This window comes from Carcharodon carcharias, chromosome 23, assembly GCF_017639515.1.
Source record: "Carcharodon carcharias isolate sCarCar2 chromosome 23, sCarCar2.pri, whole genome shotgun sequence".
NCBI lineage: Eukaryota > Metazoa > Chordata > Chondrichthyes > Lamniformes > Lamnidae > Carcharodon > Carcharodon carcharias.
Genome location: NC_054489.1, coordinates 10,971,375 through 10,996,463, shown reverse-complemented (window position 1 = coordinate 10,996,463; position 25,089 = coordinate 10,971,375). Strand labels below are relative to the sequence as shown.

The 25,089-nt window shown below is 43.5% G+C and overlaps 1 protein-coding gene across 2 annotated transcripts in view; it reads left to right on the top strand.

The window, feature by feature from the left end:
• Positions 1–25,089, top strand: part of LOC121269122 (SH3 and cysteine-rich domain-containing protein 2-like) — a 222,395-nt gene that overhangs the window by 159,016 nt on the left and 38,290 nt on the right. For both annotated transcript variants that reach the window (XM_041173595.1, XM_041173594.1), the window contains exon 2: positions 18,712–19,012. In XM_041173595.1, coding sequence (XP_041029529.1) covers positions 18,712–19,012 — 301 coding nt within the window. The remainder of the gene's footprint in view (positions 1–18,711; positions 19,013–25,089) is intronic.

Genomic DNA, 25,089 nt, shown 5'->3' with positions numbered 1-25,089 from the left:
GCATTAGAATTAGCCATTCCACTAATTCTTTAATATTAGAACTAAGCCTAAATATTCATTCATAAATATTCAAACCCATGATCGTACATATTCATGTTGTAAGTTTATTTTTGTTGCAGCTGGGTAGTAGTGCAATAGAGTGAGCTTTATGCCAGATGCAAACTCAACCCTGTTTGCCACTGATTCAAACAGGGTCAAAATTGAGCTCAGATACTTTTTCAGAAAAACAAAGGGAAAACAAAGCCAGTAGAAAGGGACAAACTTGAATTTAGAAAGCACATTTCGGGTCCTCAGTTCACGACCAATTAATTACTTTTTCAAATGTTGTCACTGTTGAAATGCAGGCAGAGCGGTGCACAGCAAGATCCCACAAACAGTGAGATAAATAACTGGAAATACTCATCAGCCTAGGCAGCAGCCGTGAAGCTGTTTCTTGTGTGTGCGTGGTGGTGGTAAGTGAGCAATGAATATCAGCCAAGGCACCAGGAGAATTCCTTGCTGTCCTAATTAGTTATCCTGGGATCTGCAGGTTGAATTGAATCCCCTTCTGCCCGTTAAACAGAGGCTGTTAAATCTCAGGGAAACGTAAATGACTCAATTGGTGTGGTTGAGGACAGGATTCTTCACCAGAAGAGGATTGGTTAGATTGGCTAGAACTTGGGGACACTGTTTAAAGATAAGGGCCAGACTCTTCACATCGGTGAGCAGAGGCCCCCACACGCCGACGCGTAAAATGACACGCGGTGATGTTGGGCGTGAGTCCCCGATGTCACCGCGCATCATTCAGATCTTTCGTTCGGCGGGCGCACTGTCAAAGGCCTGTTAAGGCCATTAATAAACCAATTAAAGTAATTCTCCATGCTGCCCGTCCAACCTCAAGGTCGGTGGGCAGGCAAAGAGCCCAAGTGGCCTTCGCGTTTCTTAGGAAACCTCATCCACGGGCGGGGTGAGGTTTCCTGAAGGTTTTATTAAATGAATAACTATTTTTTTTACAATTCATAGACATGTCCCAGCTCATGTGACACTGTCACATGAGGGGACATGTCTGAATAATTTTACTCTTTCTTTATTTCAAACTTTCAATATGAACACAATCTCCTAGAGGAGATTATGAACATAATCTCCGTGCCTCAGGGAGATTTCTGCGCTCTTTCGCACCCATGCACGATAAAGCACAGGCCCCTTCCTCTCCCTGCCCACACAGGTAGTGCTGTACTGGGTGTGCGTCACACTGGGCGGGTCTTAATTGGCCTGCCCACGTAGAATGGTGGCACGTAGCTGATTGCAGGCGGTGACTGGCTCCGTGCCTACCCACACCTGCTCCCGACTGGCTTGCCCAACAGGCATACAAATCTGCCCAAGAGGTCTCCCATTTAAGTTGGAGATGAGGAGAAGGTTTTTTCTCTCAGAGGGTTGTGAATCTTCGGAACCCTCTTCCCTGGAGAGCAGTGAAACAGAGTCATTGATTATTTTTAAGGCAGAAGTAGATAGATTCTTGACTAACAAGGGAGTGAAAGGTTATCGGGGTGGGCGGAATGTGGAGTTAAGGCCACAGTAAGATCGGCCATGATCTTACTGATGGCAGAGCATGTTCGAGGGACCATATGGCCTACTCCTGCTCCTAAATTGTATATTCGTATGTCTACAAGAGTCAATCAAGACAACGTAAGGGAGAGCCAAATGGATCGCGAGTTCAGATTTGCCAACCACTTTCACAGTTCAAGGATTGACACTTCTATTGTTTTATTATGGATCCATTCTTGTGAGTGAAGGAAGACTGCACATAAAATATAAATATATCCCGAATGTTTGCACTACATTTGGTGCCTTTTGAGCGTGAATGAAATAAATGGAGCAGGTTCTTGCAATTTGGGCTCATGTTTGCTGCACCATTTTTGTATAATGCAATCACACCATTGGCCTTTACTTGTAATTATCATTAAATATTGATTTCCCGAACTAGACAGATCAAATTTAAAATCATTTAACTTGATGAATAACATTAACCTGCAGGTCTCTTAACAAAATTTTAAATGGCATACTGTTAAGTAATAAAACTGAGAAACAAGTATTAGGGTTTTTAAAAAATAAAAAAAATACAACACATATATGTATTAACCATGCTGAACCTCTTCTACCACGAACAATGGCAACTTGCATTTCTATTGCACTTTTTAACACGGTAAAGCACCTCGAGGCATTTTACAGGAGGGATTATCAGATCAAGTTCAACACTGAGTCAAATAAGGAGATGTCAGAACTGGTGACCAAAAGCTTGGTCAAAGCTGTAGGTTTTAAGCAGCATCTTAAGAGAAGAGAGGGAGAGAGGGAGGAGTGGAGAGGTTAATGGAGGGGATTCCAGAGCTTGGGGCCTAGGCAGCTTGAAGACAGAACTGCCAATGACGGAGTGAAGAAAATTGGGAATGTACACAAGACAGGCACACCAACCTCTCGCCACCATTTAAAAACGCTCTCACATCACACTACAAGTCACTTTGAACTCACACTGCCATTGACAGGCAAAAGACATTCACTGGACTTTCAAAGAGAGTCACTTTAATAACTTTGTACTGATATTTTTGTATGTTTTGCTGAATTATATAGTGATTGCTCACTACAGTTGATTTGGCTACTGGTTAATCCCCTTTGCACTGTATAAATGCAGTTGCGCTCTCTCGTGCTCTCCCATGTTTGGGTGCCACCAAAGTCACAGAAGTGTCAGAATTTGTATTATATGTGGTATTAAATTGAATTTCGAGTGGCTCAAAGGATTTGGAGAGTCGTGCATCTGGAAATGACATAAAAGCCAGTGTGGAGTTGTGATTAAATATACTAGAATTTACAGTATTTAATCCTTATATGTGCGCTCAGTTTGTGTCTTGCTGGAATGTGAAACAGAATTATTCCTTTCTGCTGGTGACAGTTCCAAGTGGTTGAGATGGAATTACAGCTGAGATCTTGGCCCATGTACTCAAGGTACTGGACAACACATCAGGCCATTGACTTAGTAATTGAAAGGTTAATGGAGAAGACAGCTGCTCCTAGCAGTCCTGGTGCTAACACTTACTCTGATTGCTTAGTTGAGTTTCATTCCAATATTTTTTCACTCAATCAGATTCAGCTCAGTCTGCCAATTCAAACTACTGGGTTCTGATTGTTAATCCTGATCTACTCTAGTTAATGGGACTGATTCCTGTTATGATCCCTTGTGGTGAACTCCATATGCTTCCTGACATTCTATATTGCGTACTGCATAGCTTATTTATGTTGGCCAAGTATATTACAGAAAAAGAATGAAGGGTAGAAATATGTGCAGACTCTAAACTCAAACAGTACATCTGTGTTCCTTCATATGGGAGAGGCATTGTCAGATCCAGTTATGAGTAAGGAGAGAGTTCAGGTAGATTCAGTTCCACTGAATCCCCCACTATCAACATCCTGGGAGTTACCATTGACCAGAAACTGAACTGGATTAGCCATATAAATTCTGTGGCTACAAGAGCAGGTCAGAGTCTAGAAATCCTTTGGCAATTAACTCACCTCACTCCCCAAATCCTGTCCGCCATCTACAAGACACAAATCAGGAGTGTGATGGAATACTCCCCACTTGCCTGGATGAGTGCAGCTCCCATAACACTCAAAAAGCTCGACACAATCCAGGACAAAGCAGCCGCTTGATTGGTACCACATCCACAAACATTCACTCCCTCCACCACCGACACACAGTAGCAGCAGTGTGTACCGTCTACAAGGTGCACTGCAGAAACTCACCAAGGCTCCTTAGGCAGCACCTTCTGAACCTACGACCACTACCATCTAGAAGGACAAGGGCAGCAGATAAATGGGAACATCACCACCTGGAAGTCCTCCTCCAAGTCACTCACCATCCTGATTTGGAAATATATTGCCATTCCTTCACTGTCACTGGGTCAAAATCCTGGAAATCCCTCCCTAACAGCACAGTGGGTGTACCTACACCACATGGACTGCAGTGGTTCAAGAAAGCAGCTCACCACCACCTTCTCAAGGGCAACTAGGGATGGGCAATAAATGCTGGCCCAGCCAGCGACGCTCACATCCCGTGAATGAATAAAACAAAAAGCTCTGGGTGATGACCTTGGAAGTTGTGAGCTTTAACCTTGAAATAGAAAGGGGAAATGTTAACACAAAAACTGAGAGCAATAGATTAAATAGGCAGATTTTAGAAAGATAAAGTCCAGAATCTTCTGCCTCGTAAGAGGTGAGGAAGGAAGCAGGCAGCCCTGAGAATCTGGCGAGTTGACACCTGAACAGATACCCAATGCCTTCCCGCCTCCACTGGAAGTAAGTTCTGGGCAGGGAGGTCCCTGCTCAACCTTCTCACCCATCTCCATTTGAGTCCCTTAAGTGGCCAGTTCATGACCACTTAGGGGCCTCTTCCCACCTCCGCTGTAACCTTCCCGGCTCCAGGTGGTCCTGCCAACATGTGGCCTGCACGCCTGGTAAAACTGTGCAGGCTGCATACCAACTGGAGGGAGGGTCTGCACTAACCTGTGCACGGACATGGGGGAGGGGCTGGCCACTGACAGCTACCAACCTCCCCCCCCCACCCCCCACCAAAAAAAAGTACTTATCTTTCTCCTGGGTTGCTATGCGATCCTGGGATTCCAGGGGGCGTTGTTTCAGCAGCGCCTGTGGCCTGCTCTGTGGCGCAGCCACGTGCAAGAGCTGCCGGCCCCTGATTGGCCAGCAGCTCTTGGCACGTGGGAGGCGTCCTCCCGCGGTCCCCAATCAGAGGGAGGCCCGCCGCTGTCCACTTAACTCCTCCTGGGCAGAAGATACAACAGGCTTTCCCCCTTCGAGTCAAGCACGGGTGTCTCGCCTCGTTTTCAGGCACCAAGTGAGACACTTGCCCCGAACGGAAGCTTCCTCCTAAGGAGCGAGGTGGAAAGAAAGATTGGGCCACGGGACAGTAAATTGATTATCCGATTTTTTAACAAAGAGATTGCAAAGTTATAGGAGAAATAAGCACCAATGAAAAAACAAATAAACAAATTTGAGAACGGCATAAACAAATAAAGAGGTTAGCAACAAAGTGAAATTGGAAGAAGGGAACACAGGACCTATGGATAAGAGACAATACAAGAAAATAAGGAAAAAGATTAAGAAAGTGAGGAAGGACCAGTTCAGAGAGAGAATCACAAATATGTTAAAAAGAATAGTAAAATATTCTACAAATACATCAGTACAAAGACGACAGAAGTCTTTACGATTATGAGAGGGGTTTGATGAGATAGTCATAGAGAAGATGTTCACACTTGCACAGTGAGACCAGAACTAGGGGCCACAAATGTAAGATTGTCGCTAATAAATCGAATAAGAACTTCAGGGGAAGAGAGGATCTCATTGAAATGTGTAAAATTCTGACAGGGTTGGACAGACTGGATGCAGGGATGATGTTTCCCCTGGCTGGGGCAGGTCTAGAAGAAGGGGTCACAGTCTGAAGATATGGGGTAGACCATTCAGGACTTAGATGAGCAGAAATTTCTTCACTCAGAGGGTGGTGAACCTGTGGAATTCTCTACTACAGAAGCCGTGGAGACCAATATATTTAAGAAGGAAATTCTTTAGATTTCTAGACGCTAAAGGCATCAAGGGGTATGGGGAGAGAGTGGGAGTATGGCGTTGAGATAGAGGATCAGCCACGATCATACTGAATGTTGGAGCAGGCTTGAAGGGACAAATGACCTACTCCTGCTCCTATTTTTTATGTTTCTAGGAGAAACATCTTTACCCAGAGAGTGGTTAGAATGTGGGACTTGCTACCTCAGGGAGTGGTTGAGGTGAATAGTGTAGATGCAAGTAAGGTGAAGATAGATAAACATATGAGGGAGAAAAAAATAGAAGGATATGATAAAAGGGAAAAGAGGGACTTGTGTTTATATAGCCCTGTTCATGACCAATGGATGCCTCAAAGTGCTTTGCAGCCAATGAGGTTTTATTTTGAAATGTAGTTACTGTAGAAAACACCACAGTCAATTTGCACACAGAAAACTCACTCAAACGGAAATGACAAGATAATCTGAATTAGTGATTTTGGTTGAGGGATAAATATTGGCCTTGGGGTCTTTTGCGTCCGCCTGAGCAGGCAGATGGTGCTTCAATTTGACATCTCATCCAAAAGATGGCACCTCCAACAGTGCAGCACTTCCACAGTACTGCACTAGAATGCCAACCTTGATTTTCCTGCTCAAGGCCTGGAGGGGGACTTGAACTCAGAACCTGGGGTTCGGAGGCGAGAGTGTTACCGACTGATGGGGTTAGATAAAGAAGGGCGGGAGTAGGCTCTTGTGGAACATTAAGACCAGCATGGTTCTTGTGGCCTGAATAACTTGCTTCAGTGCTGTTAATTTTGCGGACTCAATGAAATAGATCTGTTGATATCTTTATTGGTTCAACTGAAGAATGGCCACATGATAAGAAAGCTATAGATACCTGTGGAATTGTATCCAAGCAACTGGCACATCAGGAAAGGAAAGTAGAAAATTATGGCAAATAAAATGAGCATAATACACACTGTATAATTTAAAATAGTAAATGTTATAAACTGTGACATATTGACATGCAGTGAAGATTCTTGAGTGCATAACCTAGGTTGACAATTCAATGCGCAGAATTATTATTGCCAATATGGAATGCTTGAGTTAAGTGATAATCTGCTTATTTCAGTTACTTAAGTGGATATTAAAGATCCAACTGTTCTGTTCAAAGGAAGGCAGAAAGTTCTCCCAGTGTCTTTACCCCAGGGATCTCTCCCAGTGTCTTTACCACAGGCAGGGGTCTCTCCCAGTGTCTTTACCCCAGGCAGGGATCTCTCCCAGTGTCCTTATCCCAGGCAGGGATCTCTCCCAGTGTCTTTACCCCAGGCAGGGATCTCTCCTAGTGTCTTTACCACAGGCAGGGATCTCTCCCAGTGTCTTTACCCCAGGCAGGGATCTCTCCCAGTGTCTTTACCACAGGCAGGGATCTCTCCCAGTGTCCTTATCCCAGGCAGGGATCTCTCCCAGTGTCTTTACCACAGGCAGGGATCTCTCCCAGTGTCCTTATCCCAGGCAGGGATCTCTCCCAGTGTCTTTACCACAGGCAGGGATCTCTCCCAGTGTCTTTACCACAGGCAGGGATCTCTCCCAGTGTCTTTACCACAGGCAGGGATCTCTCCCAGTGTCCTTATCCCAGGCAGGGATCTCTCCCAGTGTCTTTACCCCAGGCAAGGATCTCTCCCAATGTCCTTACCACAGGGGTCTCTCCCAGTGTCCTTGCCCCAGGCAGGGGTCTCTCCCAGTGTCTTTACCTCAGGCAAGGATCTCTCCCAATGTCCTTACCACAGGGATCTCTCCCAGTGTCCTTCTCCCAGGCAGGGAGCTCTCCCAGTGTCTTTACCACAGGCAGGGATCTCTCCCAGTGTCTTTACCCCAGGCAAGGATCTCTCCCAATGTCCTTACCACAGGGGTCTCTCCCAGTGTCCTTGCCCCAGGCAGGGGTCTCTCCCAGTGTCTTTACCTCAGGCAAGGATCTCTCCCAATGTCCTTACCACAGGGATCTCTCCCAGTGTCCTTCTCCCAGGCAGGGAGCTCTCCCAGTGTCCTTCTCCCAGGCAGGGAGCTCTCCCAGCCCCCAACATTGTTATTCATCTTTTCTTCTATTAAAGTCAAGTGAAGGAGACTGAGAAGAAGGAGATTTTGACAGGGGCTTCTAGGTAGTAAATTTAGTTCTGTCAAAGTGCCTGAGCTTTGATCTCTTACTTTATAATTAATTAGAACTACCCTTTTGAATGGCTACCTTGTCCATTTTTGCCAGGCCCCTGAGATCTGATCTGAACTTCTCTTTACACATGACCTTCAAGCATTGTCCCCATGTAAAATTTCCTGTGTCATACCAGCTGATGAAGGAGATCTGAAATCGCTCTTGCCAACATCACTCCAAGTGGCTGATTAAGAAGGGAGTGCATGTGAAGGATGGTAATTCATATTAGCTGCAGTCATTCCTAAGACAACTTGGTTTAGCTGGCTTGGCTCCATTCTGAACCAGGACCTGGACCAAGACCTGGACAATATCCAGGCTTGGGCTGACAAATGGAAAACATACATGCCAGTCAATGACCATCTCCCAACAAGAGAGAATCTAACCATCATCCCTTGACACTCAATGGCATTACCATCACTGAATCCCCTGCTATCAACATCCTGGGGGTTACCATTGACCAGAAACTGAACTGGACTAGCCATATAAATACTGTGGCTACAAGAGTAGGTCAAAGGCTTAGAATCCTGTGATGAGTAGATCACTCCTGACTCCTTGCAAAGCTTGTCCACCATCCATAAGGCACAAGTTAGGAGTGTGTTGGAATATTGCCCACTTGCCTGGATGAGTGCAGCTCCAACAACACTCAAGAAGCTTAACTTCATCCAGGACAAAGCAGCTTTCCACAAACATTCGCTCCCTTCACTTCCAATGGCCAGTGGCAGCAATGTATACTCCCTACAAGATGCACTGCAGGAATTCACCAAGGCTCCTTAGGCAACACGTACCAAATCCATGACTGCTACCATCTAGAAGGATGAGGGAATACCACCACCTGAAAGTTCCCCTTCAAGCCACTCACCATCCTGCCTTGGAAATATATCATCATTACTTCACTGTCGCAGAGTCAAAGTCCTGGAATTCTCTCTCTAACAGCACTGTGGGTATAGCTACACCACATGGACTGCAGTGGTTCAAGAAGGCTGGTCCTCACTACCTTCTCAAGGGCAATTAGGGATGGGTGATAAATGCTGGCCCGGCCAGCAATGCCCATATCCCATGAATGAATTTTTAAAAATCTGTCTCTCTAGACACCAATGGATGATGCTATAACCCTGAGCCTAATATACAGCTTGATGGAAGGTCTGCAGACTACATATATACCACTTCTGAATTTCATAGAACTGCACCTCAGTCAGGATAATCTGGTACAAAGCGTGTGTGAATTAAAATGATGAAGAAGCTAGGCAAATGGATTAAAGGGCTTTCTACTATCCTTCAAAATGTATAAATCAGGCTGTATAATATGCAATCTTAAAAATGACTGTTCTTTTGAAAGTGCATTCCTATTAAATATAGACACTACGAGAATTTCATGTATACCTCTAGTCCATGAATTTCACCCCTTTCATATTTATCTACTTTTACAGTCCAAAGCAGCTGAAGGGAACACGTCCATCAGTCCAGTGTTTCCTCCCCTTGCCCTCTCCCAGCTACAATAAGCCTGGGTGAAAGTTCCAGGCACCTAACTGTACATTACCCAAAGGGCCCTTCATTATGTGTGATCTTTAACCATGAATACCTTCAGTCTGTTCCATGCTGAGAGGGATTGTTACTTTGCTTCACACCCACACAACTGGATTTGCAGCTGGGGTTTGGGAGTAGGAACCATGGCCAACTTTCCCTCTTCGTTGACTGGAGTTACATACAAAAATAGGAAAAAAATAAAGGAATAGACTATCCAGTCCATCGAGCTTTCCCCATCCAGACATGGTGCAGCCTGCCAACATTTAGTTACCCCTACCCCTCCCTTCAATCATGCAACCTCCTAAGAGAGGCAAAAAATTTGAGGGCAATTCAAGAAAAACTCTGGGGAATTATTCCCTTGACCCTGTAAGGTAGTAAAACCTCAGGCCGCCACAACTGAACACAATTCCTCCTAATATCAGCTAACTTACAATTTATCCTCTGTAACTTGTAGTAACCTCTGAAGAATTTGTCCAGCTTTCTGTTGAAAAGCTGAAGTGAGGCTTTACTCATCTCATCCTCTGGGAATCTGCTTTCGAGAGCAGTAGTTCTTCAGAAGAAATTCTTCACAACATCTAATCTAACTCTTTGCCTGATAACTTTACGTGCACCCTCTTGTTTGATAAAAAGCTATGGACCGGGTAGACTTACCCAGCCATTGTGGTCTCGAGCCTCAAGTTCACCACTACCCCCTCAACCCCTTTTCACTGCCTCCCATTTGTCACGTTGCTTGCCCAATATCTAATATCAAATGACCAGGAATGCCCTCCAATTAAAAATTGGGAAGACTGAAGCCATTGTTTTTGGTCCTCGTCACACAATGAGGATCAAGGAAAAAGAAACAAATTTGCGCCATGTTTAGGGCTGTTTGGTGCTGTAGAGATGCACAAAGGTTGAAAGTGTGAGAGTAGAAATTCCAGGTGCTACAGTTCAAATTCGGGCATTTACCAGACTTACCAGCCCCAGGGTAAGTTTTCTGTATGTACACTGCTGTGCCCTGTGATTTTTTTTTATTCATTCATGGGATGTGGGTGTCGCTGGCTAGACCAGCATTTATTGCTCATCCTTAATTGTCCTTGAGCTGCCATCTTGAACTGCTGCAGTCCATGTGGTGTAGGTATACCCACAGTGCTGTTAGGAAGGGAGTTCGAGGATTTTGACCCAGCGACAGTGAAGGAACAGCCATATATTTCCAAGTCAGGATGATGAGTGGCTTGGAGGGGAACTTCCAGGGGGTGATGTTCCCATCTGCCTGCTGCCCTTGCCCTTCTAGATGGTAGTGGTCATGGGTTTGGAAGGTGATGTCTAAGGAGCCTTGGTGAGTTCCTCCGGTTCATCTTGTAGATGGTGCACACTGCTGCTACTGTGCGTCAGTGGTGGAGGGATTGAATGCTTTTGCCAGTGGAGCCAGATTCTCCCTGTTTTCCCTATCAAAACCCTTCATAATTATGAACACATGGGGCATAATAGGAACTTGCATACATATCCCATGATTGTGTTAAAATCTATGGATGGATGTGAGATTACCACATGGGATTTTCCAATAGATAGTCCTGAAGAGTGATGCCCTAAGACAGAGAAGTGACATCTGAAACTTTACAATAAAGGCAAAATACTGCGGATGCTGGAAATCTGAAACAAAAACAAAAACTGCTGGAAAAACTCAGCAGGTCCAACAGCATCTGTGGAGAGAGAAACAGAGTTAACGTTTCAAATCCATGTGACTCTTTCATTTTTTTTCTCTCCACAGATGCTGTTAGACCTGCTAAGTCTTTCCAGCATTTTCTGTTTTTTGTTTAAAACTTTACCCTTTATCTTATCCTAACTTGCACCAAAAATGCACTTTGAAAGCAGTGCAACACTGTTTAAATGCTCAGCTTTCTCTTCAATAGTGTCAAAATTCCGCTGATTGACAGGTAACAATATCCTGGGCAACACTTATTCTTTGATCGCTATCAATAAAATAGATGGTCATTTATCTAAATACTGTTTGTGGCAACTGTGCTTAGTATGACTCAGTTATTTCCCTGCATAACAGCAACTACACTTTAAAAATGGGAAGTCTTGTGGCTCAATGGGTTGCCTCCCCCACCTTGCCTCTTAAGCTAGAGGCTCTGGGTTCAAGTCCCACTCCAGGGTTTTTTGGCCATGGAAAATGCATTCAAGACACAGTCAAACAGGTTAGTAGCCAACCTGCTAATCCTTCCAACATGCCTGTCCCTCGTGGGCCATGGCTTAATTACAGACATTTCAAAAGTACTTTCTTGGCCTGCAGCTGTATTGTGAACGATGCTGTGTAAATGCAAGTTTTCACAGGCAGAGACTTTCGGGTATCGCAGACAGCACTGAAATTCCCGTGGAAATTGGTTCATCTTTGCTTTGCAAATGGGCAACTGCGAGCACCACCCTGGGTTGGTCCTCTCACACTGAGGTGAGCATTCCAACTTGAGAGCGATAAGCTGCATGCTGTCGGGAAAGGGAAGTAATTTCTGGTGGAAATTAAGCATGAATAATCAGCTGCGAGACATCTATTTATAAGTTTGCAGAATGGCACCACAGTGTCAATGTTTCCATTCCATTTTTTTCCCCCAAACCTTTGGCAGGACACAAGAAGATATTTAAAGCTACGCAAACAAGATTGATCAAGAAATGAGCCTTTTGAATTTTGCAGTGTTTATTCTATTGTTACGAGGGCACAAGAAAGAAGCTTAATAAATACAGGAAGGATCCGTGGTTTACCCATGATGTGCCTATGTTGGAATTGTCTTGTACATAAGTGGCTAAATACTATCAGCAACTCCTAAGGCTGATCCAGATGGAAACAGTTCATTCAGGTTCTGATCTGTTATTAAATCAAATTGGTATCAAGTGGTTAAGTCTCAGCTAAGCTCATTATTACTAATGAATCAGCCCAAGAGGATCAAACTTGCAATGAGTATATGATGATTACTAATCCTTCAGTGAAACCATCATGTGTCAAACTGCATGGAATGTCCTTGCCACCAGTGTGCACATTGATTGACAACAGCAAAGATAAAGAAATGGGTTTAAAACTGCTCTCACTGACTGAAGAGGACAGTCATGCCTCAGTAGCACATTTGCCTCTGAGAGACTCCAGAAACTTGAGCCATCATCCAGGCCAGTGTTCATGGGAATAATCCAGCGCTTGGTGAATTCTGCTTCACAACGATAGGAAGAGCTAACACTGAAGGATCAAAAAGCGACGTTGCTATGAGCGCTTGGCCGTCACAAGCCAGTTATCCCTGTGGTAACTTTTCTGGACCCAAAAGGTCAGAAGAGTCATGAGGCCCCACTTTCCCGGTCTGTGTTCGTGCTGAAAATCAAGATCAAGCGAGCTTTTGCCCTTCGGCTCCACAGAAGGTTTCTGTCCTCCCTGAGCTCACCTTAGGACCTGCGTTACGGTGTGATAGGTATACCACCCTAGTCAAACTCCCCACCTGCTATTATTCCTGGAGCAGATTGTGCCTGCTACCGAGGCGCTTCTGACTGGAAGCGAGGGTCCCTTGGGGCTCACCTCCCCGCCTCACCAGGTAAATGAAAAAAACTATAAGAAAGACGATAATCCAGGTCAACACACCTGATGCAGCTCTGAGGAAGTGCAGCATTGTCAGAAGTGCCATCTTTTGGATGAGAGGTTAAACCGAGGCCCCACTTGCCCTCTCAGAGCGGGGGGTGAAAGGTCCCATATGATACAATTCAAAGAAGTGGTGGTAAGTCCTGTCTTGGCCAATATTTATCCTTTAACCAACATCACTAAATCAGATTGTTTGGTCATTATTACACTATTGTTTGTGGGATCTTGCTGTGTAAATCTTCTGCCTCATTTTCCCTGACTACAATTCAAGATTAGCTGTAAAGCGCTTTGGGCTGTCATGAGGTGATGGCAAACACAAAATAATTTCAGCTTTTCCTTTGGAAATCCACCATGCGTATTAGAAATAATGAAGGACATGCATCACTGAGATGATTAGATTTCTATATATATGGGGTGACTTTGCAAACAAATGTGAGATGGCACCCACAGGCTAGCTTTGCAGTAGAAATAACATTCAGAAGAAAGAGTGCCCGCAAGTGAGGAGAGGAAATTATCCCCATGTGCTTTGAGGAGAAATATCTCTATGGGTGAGACTGGTGAGGGAGTACAGGTGAGAACGCTAATTTCTCCCTGCAGGTGAGGAGAAGAAATCTTGCTATAGGTGTGACAAGTGAGGAAGCGAGAGGTAAGAAGAGGAAATCATCCCCTCAGGTAAGAGGATTGGTGTCGGTTCTAATTTGACCGCCTACCCCGCGCCCCCACCCGCACAGCCCTAGCGCCAAAAGATCAAAGTCGCTTTCAACATTCATCATCTGGGTTCATGAGTTAAGAATAGGCACTTGAGGATACACCATCGGTCAATTGAAAGCCCCCCATATCCCAAGTAATTCACACTTATCAAGAGAGAAATGGTTGGAGATTTTTTTCTTATCAAAAAGTGCAATTTCCCACCATGGTTGTGGCTCCGTTTTTAGTGGGGCATAATGCAGACTGAATGATATTGAACACTGTGGACATATTCATTTGTAGGCTAGGAAGGCACTTTAATGGAGAAAACAACATTCAACTGGAGGCAACTTTATTCCCAATACTGCAAATCCTATTTTGATCGAGATTTTACCACCAGCCAATTAATTCTCACCTGAAGGATCCCTTTAACACTGCATGATTGGGACCACTTTGCCAATTAGAACCCTGAGTCACCTTAATGGTAAATATTGTGAACAGGGGCCGCAAGATTGACTCTTGCAGTATTCCACAATTCATAGTTGTCCGATTACAGCTATTTTCATGGATCATTGCCCTTGTTTCCAATTATGTACCCAATTGATATCTAATTTAGCATTTCATCCTTTACCTCAAGAGCTTTTATTCTAAACCAATGATTCACTCAACTCGGTTTTCATCAGATTTAGATACAATAGATGTATACTTGTAACAGATATTGCCACAATCCAATAATAAATCTGTGGCCCACAACATATGCTCGTGCTGGTTTAATTGGACAGTTAGTGCTCTTTGTGCGCAGCTACCTTTGGTTTAGGATCGAGGGTCAGCACAATTAACATTAAATTGTCAGTCCCGATATACTGTATACTAGAAGAATCAGCTACGCGCCATGCTACATTTGCTTCCCTGTCATCTTTTTTACCGCTGTCTCCCCACAGAGAATTTTTGTCTTTCTTAAGAGAGCTGGGGAGTTCTCCCCAGTGCCCTGGCCGATTATCCCCCAAACAACATCATGAAGAACAGGTTGTCCGCTTATTATCACGTTGCTCTATATGGCTGCTTGCTGTGTGAACCTGACTGCCGGATTTCCTACATTACAATGACTTTACTCAAAATTGGTAATTGGCTATACAGTGCTTCGGGATGTCCTTAGGCCGTAAATAGTGCTACATAACTTTAAGGAATTCCACTACAATCATTTGTTATCCCAGCTCCAGCAACATCCCAGATCTGTCAATTGCAAGCCCAAAGACACAAGGTAGGGCAGGTGCATTCAGTTACAGGTGGGGTATTTGGACAGCCAAGGCATTATTGTCTACCAGTGCAAGCAGCACATCTGATTTTCAGAAAGGCGTCTTGGCTTGGAGTTGGGACCTTTTCACCTTTAAGGCTCTCTCAGTTTTGGGCAAATACAATAACTTGTCCTTCTAAACATATGAAACTGGTGGGCAGGAAAAGACCAGCTGATCCATCGAGCTTGAGCTGTCTCGTGATAGCTGGAACATCATAACTAAACACCTTCCTCCCCTCCCCCCATGCATGCAGGCTTAAAGCCAGCTTTTATCAGTCACCACCTCCTTCATTTATCAATGCTAACGGACATGTCGTTGAGTTATTGTGTTTGAAGTGACACTGTTACATCCTGGTTTAATTGTACATGCACAAGATCAGTGAGCAAGGTACAAACAGTCTACCACAGCACTTCTCTGTAGCCTTGGCATCGATACAATGAGGTGTCAGGTCTAACTGAGCACTGAAGAAAGGCCCAAAATATACACTGTTGTAGGTGGAGTTCAGGTCTCTTGGTTAGGCCCACAGATCAACGAGCTCAGAAGTATTGCTGAATAAACAGACATGTCGAAGCTTTTTGTCTTGCACTCATCAGGACACTTTGCAAGAATACCAATATAAGGGAAAAACAACAATTTATACTGTATGTGAATAGAGTGCTGACTGGCTGGAAAGTGACAATGCCTCTGCCAGTCGGAGTCCAAAGAAATGCACAAAGTTCAGACCTGCTCTTACCAGATGCACACTTTGGGTTTCACACTCCTGGGTTACCAAAATCCGACTTGAGAGGAGGCAACCGATGACTTAAATGGCCTCTGTGACTGGGCATGTGTGAAACGCGATCCGTCCCAATTCCCACCCCTGCGAAAATGGGAAGCGCCATGTTTGGGGGCAGAAGTTGTGATTTCTGAGCTTGCCTGCCATTTTTACCACAACAGAGAGGTGAAATTCCAATACATTCAATTCTGGGTTAAAATCTAGAGAAATAGCAAGATGTGCCTCTCCATAAGAATGCTGTGTTATGATGAATTTCTGCAAGCTCATGAGAACCTCATATCGGGCCTCCAGGGGTGAGACCTGTGGGATTTTGTGGCTTAAACTAAGACTGAATAGTGGTTCACCTACTGCACTCAGCACTTGTAGTAATTCATGTTAATTCAAGTAATTCAAGCCCTTGAGACATTCAACATGATAAATTACTATATAAATGCATACATTGTTATTTTTATGTTATACTTCCATTCTCATTACTCTGTCTTGTGTGGCATGCCAGAGGGAAAGGAAACTGCTAAGCAATGACTACCTCCAATAAGAAACAGTCTAACCACCTCCTCTTCAAACTCAACAGGATCACCATTGTTGGATTTTCTCACCATCCATGTTATGGGGATCACCACTGACCAGAAACCTAACTGGACCAGCCACATATAAGAGCAGGTCAGAGTCTGGGAATTCTGCAGCGAGTAGCTCACTACCTGACTCCCCCAAAGCCTGTCCACCATCTACAAGGCGCAAGTCAGGAATACTTTCCACTTGACTAGATGAGTGCAGCTCAAGAAGCTCAACACCAAACAGCACAAAGCAGCCTGCTTGATTGGCGCCTCATCCATCCCCTTAAACATTCACTTCTTCCACAACTGGTGCACAGTGGCAGCAGTGAGTATCATCTATAAGATGTACTGCAGCAGCTCACCAAGGCTCCTTCAACAGCACCTTCCAAACCTGCAACCTCTACCACCTAGAAGAGTTAAAGCAGCAGGCATATGGGAACACCACCACCTGCAAGTTCCGCTCCGATTCAACTTGGAACTATATCACCATTCCTTCACTGTCACTGGGTCAGAATCCTGGAACTCTCTCGCTGACAGCACTGTGGGTGTACCAACATCATGTAACGGAAGTGGTTCAAGAAGGTTGCTGGTCATCACATTCCGAGAGCAGTTAGGGTTGGACGAGAAATACTGCCCTTGTCTTTGTCCACATCCAATAACCAAATAAAGAAAACTAATTTGCAATTGTTGCTTCTTGCCTATTATCCTTGTACAATCCATCTAAAGTTAAGATTATTAAGTCCGTCTGTCATGAAGCTATTAATGTACATAATATTTTGGAAAATATTTTTCTTTTAAAATAGAGGTTTAGTCTGCGGGTGTGTCTTAATTGGATTAAAGCCAGCTAGTCTGGGTACTTTGGTGTGTACTAGTTTTGATATGTAAGAGAGCTAGAGTGCATTTGCATTTTTTGAACAGAGCATTCAAGAAGTGGGATGAAAACTGATGCCTTTCTAGCAGCTACCAAGCAATATGTTTATATTACTAACAAAATTGGTACTATGAAATGTATTTTATTGTTAGAAAGATTTAGTTCAAAGATTGTTGATACAATGAGAATTAACATTCACTGTGGCTGGTAAGTATAACTTCAGCAGTTTTCGGGTGTGCTGAGCAGAGGCAATGTGAGAGCAAAAGGCAGCTGTAAGCCTCCAACTGTCTCCACAGGAACCAAGTGAAAGAACCTCATTTTGAATTCATAAGGTGAAAATGCTTTGCCTGGTTTGGTTAAGTCTATGGGTTGCTGTTGCTTTAATGGAGATTAGTTTGGAAATTTATTAAAAGTTATGATAGTAGTAATTTGTAGCCATGTATATATATATATATTTTAACCTGTGTAAATTAATAAAATGCTTCCTTTAGTTTAATGTAAAACCTCGAGAAATGATGGTCTGATTCCTGAAATCAGAGTCGCATCTCAACCATGACACTTAAAATTTTAGGTTATGACAGTCATTTAAAGTTTCCCCCTGGGATTTTTAAATAACTCCTCTTTACCAACTGAATCAGTCATAACACCTCCATTGAACTATATACAGCCCATTCAAATCCCTCACTTCCAGTTAGTACCTTGTGATTAGTATTGGTGATCTGTCATTCTCTCCTCTGCTCAAAGTATTTTGTCCATGCCACTCTGTCCAGTACTTCACAGAATTTATTCATCCATGTGACCTAGCAGTGAATGTCAGCAGGCAATTTGACAGCAAAGGCATCATTATGAAGCCTGTTGTCTTGACACTGAGCTGGGGTAACTGAAAAGCCGACAGGAACAGAATCCTTCTCCAATTCTTTTGTCTCCCTCCCCCAGGGTTACTGAGATCCATTGTCTTCTCCCAGCTAAAATTAGCTAACTCACCACAGACCAGAGATTGAATCTAGAACCTCCTTATCTATGTGGCTCAGCTACTGATCCTTCAATCTACCAGAAGGTTTGGAAATTATGCAGGGTGTTGATAGGGTAAATAGGGAGGAACTGTTTCCATTGGCAGGAGTGTCAGTAGCCAAAAGGACACAGATTTAAGGTAATTGGCAAAAGGATGGTGAGAACTTTTTTTTTTACACAGTGTGTTATCTAGAAGGTACTGACTGAAAGGGTGATTGGAGCAGATTTAATATAACTTTCATATTGGATAAAAATTTGAAGATGGAAAAAAGTTTGCAGAGCTAAGGGTGAGGGGCTAATTGGATAACTCTTTTAAAGTACAGGCATAGATATGAAGGGCTGAATGGTCCCCTCCAGTGCTGAATGATTCTCCTCACTATAATCCTTTTGAGCTGGAATCTTTATTGTCTGCATTAATCAGTGCTAGCAACAGCGGGAATAAAAGATATTTTCTCGATCTTGCTTGTCCTTATATATATTGATAAAGAGAATTAACCTCACTTGTATGATCAATTTGATTGTTAACCCATGTGTTGTGGTTATATTTATTGCCATTAAATAAGTCCTCAAAGGTCTAATTCAGTAAAAATAATGCCCGTTCTGTTTCCATTCTGTAGCTTCAACGGTTGAAGAGATCTCTGTCCTTCAAGACGATCCTCAGAAGCAAAAGCGTGGAGAATTTCTTTCAGCGGTCGAACAGTGAGGTGAAATTCCCAGCAGAGATCCTGCCTCCTCCACCTACTCCACCACCAACTCCACCCACTGCTTTCCTGCCAGAGGGTCCACCCATCAATGAACCACCGACAAGGAAGTCCCACCAAGCCTCTTTACCTCTCAAACCAGTAAGGACGCACAACTTTCAAGAATTTGTCTTCAAAAAGCCTACATTTTGTGACATCTGCCATCACATGATTGTAGGTATGTTTTTCATGTTAGTTGGGACATGCATCACCTCAGTGGTGCTCACTAACTGATAGCTGGACTTTTGAGATTCCATGCAACATTTCTGGTCCACCAGTGAACCATCATTGCATCTACAATTCATCATTAACATTAATAATTATGCAGTAGTTATTCAATAGCTACTCTCTCCCTTACGTTTGGGGACTAAGTTTTGACTTTGGGTCCAGGTTTGCTTTACCATCCAGGCTTAGCTTGCAGGACAAGTCTTGTTGTAATGATGTAATGTTGCAATCTTAAATATACAAATTTGCATGGTGCACCCATTATTTATATTCTTGGTATATGTCTGGTAAATGGATGCTACTTTTCTATTCAGTTTTCCCATACTCCTGGACTTTTCTAGGAAACGTATTACTGGTCATTGTATTTGGATAGAAATTACAGCACAAAAACAGGCCATTTATTCTCAACGGGTCTTTGCCAATGGTTATACTCCAGACAAACCTTTCCCCACCTCACTTCATCTAACCCTAACAGCACAAGCTTCTATTCCTTTCCTTCTCATGGGATTATCATAGCTGATTCACATCAGTTTTTTTATCATAGCAAGTTCCACATTCTAACCACACTCTGGGTAAAGAAGTTCCTCTTGAAACCTTTATTGGATTTATTACAGACTATCCTATATTTATGACATTTCGTTTAAAATCCTCCACAGGTGGAAATTACCTCTCTACTTTTACATTATCAAAATGGTATTAGATCACCCACCAACCTATTTTTTTCCAAGAGAACAGAACTCCAACTTGTTGAGTCTTTCCTGATAGTTGTAACCTCCCGGTTCTGGTTTTGTCCTTGCAGATGACCTTTGCACCTTTTCCAGTGCCTCTATATCCTTTTTGCCAAATGGAGGCAAAACTTGTGTACTGTATTCCAAATGTGGCCTAATCAAGATTCTGTATAATTCTAACAAACATTTCTTACTGCAAACTTGCAGATATTCTCCAAAGCCCACGTTGGATGCAAATACATCACTTTAGTGTTAGATATGAACGTACAAAACAGGAGCAGAAATAGGCCAATTGGCCCATTGACCCCTGCTCCGCCATTCAATAAGATTATGGCTGATATGTTTTTGTTTCAAATTCCACATCCCATCTGCCCCCGATAACCTTTGATTCCCTTACCTGACAAGAATCTGTCTACCTCCACCTCAAAATATTCAATGACCCCACCTCCACCGCCTTCTGAGGCAGAGTTCCAAAGTCACACAACCCTCTGAGAGAAAAAAATTCTCCTCATCTCTGTCCTAACAGGGCAACCCCTAATTTTAAAACAGTGCCCCCTAGCTCTGGACTCACCCATAAGAGAAAACATCCTTTCTACATCCACCTTGTCAGTACCGTTCAGGATCTTATATACTTTGATCAAGTGACCCCTCACTCTTCTTAACTCCAGTTGAAACAACCTAAACTATCTAACCTTTCCTTATAAGACAGCTCATTTCAGGTATCAGTCTAATAAACCTCCTCTGAACTGTCTCCAATGCATTTATATCCTTCCTTAAATAAGGAGACCAAAACTGCGCTTAGTGTTAACTCTCTTCCAATTGCAAAGAGCAGAAATGCTGGCGTAACACTTCTAAAATGGTGACACGCAGAGAGAAATAATAGAGATTGATGAACTGTCCAACTTGGTGTGGAGGGAATGGACCCTTAAAAGCGTCATTCAAATTCAAAACACTTGATCCTGTCCACAAATCAGACTTTTGCCTAATTAAATACAAATTGCTCCAATTAGGTTTGATTGGAATTCCAGTTATATGTGTGATTAGTCAAGGGTATTTCATTATTAATCTTCAAAGAAAATTAGGAAGCTATAAGCATCTTCACCTTTTCACAAGGATCCCGGACAGAGTAGTTTATCCTGATATTGCAGAATAAATTTTCCTGACGCAAATTTTTTTGATAGCACTGCGGGCATTTAAAGCAATAGTTGCTGATGCTAACTCACATACTGCAGCTGCTGGAAGAATGGTGAAAAGGGAGCAAAGTCAACAAGACAAGGACGTGTCTTAAGGACAAGTTTGCTTTATTAGCTCACTAATATTTTTTGATAACCATAGATGCCCTTCCTTTCCAGAGTAGAAAGGCAGAGCAGCTGCTCTTCTTCAAGAAGGCATGAGCTGTCAGATCTAGAAAGTCCCTCCCCTAAGCCTCTCTACCTCCTCTCCTCCTTTTAAAACACTTCTTAAGTCTGAACTCAGAGCCAAGTTTTAGGTCACCTGTCCTGGTATCTCCTTTCATGGGGTTTTGTCAGATAATGCTGCTGTGAAAGCTCCTTGGGACATTTTACTGTGTTAAAGGTATAGCAGCAGTTTTCTTTTTCACTTTCATTCAGAGTAACAGATTCGTTCTGGAATTCCTTTTGAGCTTCTGTGTCCAATGTTTGACTCAGGAGGTTATAATAAACCTCTCAAAGCGATGAAAGGATGATGTTCTTCCTCGGGACATGCTTAATTATGTTTTTCTAAAGATGATGTGATGCGAGAATACATGGAGTGAGGAAACAAACAAGTAGCAGAGGCTTGTGTGAGGGAATACAGACTGGAGCGCTGGGAATCAGCCACATCAACCTGTGCACTCGATTCTCCACCCTACCTTCCTGTTGAATGACACTGTGCCTCAGTAATGTATTTTCTTTAAAGTATTTACTACTAGTGCTACCGCAGCAGCACTGCATCAGCCTTTCCACCACCAATTTTATTTCTTCTTCAGAAAATGTAAGAAGTCATTTTGACTTCAGATAAAATGGGCAACATCCACTCAGTTGCCCTAGCAGCTTATTAACACTAAGCCCCCTTTAGAGGCAAACAGTGGACTCCCAAGCATCCAATATGATGGGCAGTGAGCACACGCACACACCGTGGCAGAAGTGTGCCACCCACCCTATTGATGAAACTTGCGTATCAACACCCAGGCAATGTACCTGAGAACAGTATTAACCTTCTGCATATACAATAAGGACCCTCACCCATGTTTGAGGCCATGCTTGAATTCCGGCTGCCTTGAACATACGTGGCACTGAACCAGCTGTCCTCAGGATAATCTTTACTGCCTGTGGCCCTTAAAGAGGCTTCAAGAGGGTTGCCAAAATAGTTGCCTGAATGTAAAGCTGGGAGGAGCACTCACCCTGCAGTTTCTATACATAAATTAAACTCACCCTGGGCCTCAAAATCACAGGGGATTTTTGTGATAAGAATGGAGAGCTGACTAATTGCCTCCCCCTGCCACCACCCCATCCCCCTCTCCTCAGCACCTAGCATTCCTACAGGGAGGTTGCAAATCAAGTCTAGAAAGGGACAGAGACAGACCCTTCATTGCCTCATGTTCCCAACAGTATTGATAGAAGCCTGTGAACACACCAACATGCACAATCTGGCCAGAGACAGTCCATAATGAGCAGTGATGATTAGGAAGGGAGAAAATTCCTCAATGGGAGAGGAGGCAAGTCTCATCCATCATCAATACTTCATGTCAAAATATGGCTTAATGTGAGTATTCATGACTCTATCTGTAACTCTCATTGTCAAAAATACAGCATGTGTGTGGTGAGACTTGGTGTGAGGGATACAGAAGTACAAGGACATTCAAAGCTAAGTAAATACATAAATAAGTAATTGTTCTAAAAGCCACACTAGTTCTATCTTTCTAAAGGGGGTTTGTGATTAATGAAGTCCCAACCTGCTGAAGGCACAGCTCTTTAACTCGGCTGACAGATCAGTAGAATCGAAGAAGAAATTTCACTTTAAGAAATGACTGACCTGAATAATAGCTCCTTTTGATTCCAGAGCTCCTTGATATTAAATGCTGCCATCGCTGAAATCTATCAGTTGATGTTAGGTTCCTACGATGGAGTGTGGAGATTATTGTGGTAGCCTGAAGTTTCCCTAGGTAACTGCCTTGCTCATTCCCATTGGTTATATTTCCCAGGCCCATGATTCCTCAGCATTACTATCATGTCGGATGAGTGGGAAAGCTGTTCAGACCCACAAAACAACGACTAGATAGCTATACCACGGCTTGAGAATCAGCTGCGAGTTTGGTACTGCGACATCACTTCCTGAAAAATTCCAATAAATATTGTTGCTGCATCTAAATTATCATCTTCAATTAAAAGAAAACACGTTTTTGTTTGGGCTTGGAGACCTAGCAGAATTGTTCACCATTTAAGGTTTCTCCTAATCTGCTTTTGGGCTAGATAGTTCAGTATTCAGCTGCAATGCCTGGAAATTTTTCATGTGTTACTGGGTGACACAAGTCGCTGGCTTAATGATCAATAAAGAAAAGAGCCCAATGTACTTCTCATATTGAACAAGCGCAATGGAAGCATAACTGCTTTCATTGGTGGAGGCATTAGTGGAGTACAGACAGTGCAGGGTGGAGCTTAAGAAAGCAATTAGGAGAGCAAAGAGGGCATATGAGAAAGCTCTGGCTGGTAAAAGTAGGGAAAATCCCAAGATATTCTATAAGTATATCAATGGGAAGAGGATAACCAGGGAGAGAGTAGGGCCCATAGGGACCAAGGGGGCAATCTATGGGTGGAGCCAGAGGACATCGCTAGAGTGTTGAATGAATACTTCACATCCATCTTCACCCAAGAAAATGAGGATGAAGGTATTGGACTCGGGGAGAGAGACTGTGAAATTCTTAAGCAAATTGATATCGAGAGTGACAAGATATTGGAGGTGCTGGCAGGCTTAAAAGTGGACAAATCTCCAGGTCTGGATGATTTGTGCCCCAGACTGCTGAGGGAGGCAAGTGAAGAGATTGCAGGGGCTCTGACCGAAATTTTTAATTCCTCTCTGGCCATGGGGGAGGTGCCAGAGGACTGGAGAACAGCTAATGTGGTTCGGCTATTTAAGAAGGGTTGTAGAGATAAGCCAGGGAACTACAGGCCAGTGAGTCTCAGTCAGTGGTAGGGAAACTATTGGAGAAATTTCTGAAGGAGAGTATCTATCTCCACTTGGAGAGGCAAGGTTTGATCAGGGATAGTCAGTATGGCTTTGTCAGAGGGAGGTCATGCTTAACAAATTTGATTGAATTTTTTGAGGAGGTGATCAGGTGTGTAGATGAGGGTTGTGCACTTGATATAGTTGATATGGAGTTCAGCAAAGCCATTGACAAGGGAGACTTATAAAGAAGGCAAAGGCACATGGTAATTTGATAAGGTGGATTCAAAATTGGCTTAGTTGTAGGAGACAGAGGGCAATGACAGAAGGATGCTTTAGAGACTGGAAGCCAGTGTCCAGTGGTGTACCACAGGGATCTATACTGGATCCCCTATTATTTGTCATTTATATAAACAATATAGATGACTATGTGGAGGGTAGGATTAGTAAGTTTGCAGATGACACAAAGATTGGCCGGGTGGTTAACAGTGAGGTTGAGTGTCTTGGGCTACAGGAAGATATAGACGGGATGGTCAAATGGGCAGATAAGTGGCAGATGGAATGTAACCCTGAAAAGTGTGAAAAAATACAATGAAAAATACACTTTGGAAGGAGTAATTGGACAAGGAAGTATTAATGAATGGCATGGCACTAGGAAATTCTTAGAAACAAAGGGACCTTGGCGTGTGTGCCCATAGATCTCTGAAGGCAGAGGGGCATGTTAGTGGGGTGGTGAAAAAGGCATATGGGACACTTGCCTTTATCAATCGAGGCATAGATTACAAAAGTAGGGAGGTTATGTTGGAGTTGTATAGAACCTTGGTGAGGCCACAGCTGGAGTACTATGTGCAATTCTGGTCGCCACATTATAGGAAGGATGTGAATGCACTGGAGGGGGTGCAGAGGAGATTCGCCAGGATGTTGCCTGGGATGAAACATTAAAGTTATGAAGAGAGGTTGGGTAGACGTGGATTGTTTTCGTTGGGGCAGAGAAGACTGAGGGGCGACCTGATCGAGGTGTACAAGATTATGAGGGGCATGGACAGGGTGGATAGGGAGCAGCTGTTCTCCTTAGTTGAAGGGTCAGTCATGAGGGGACATAAGTTCAAGGTGAGGGACAGGAGGTTTAGGGGGAATGTGA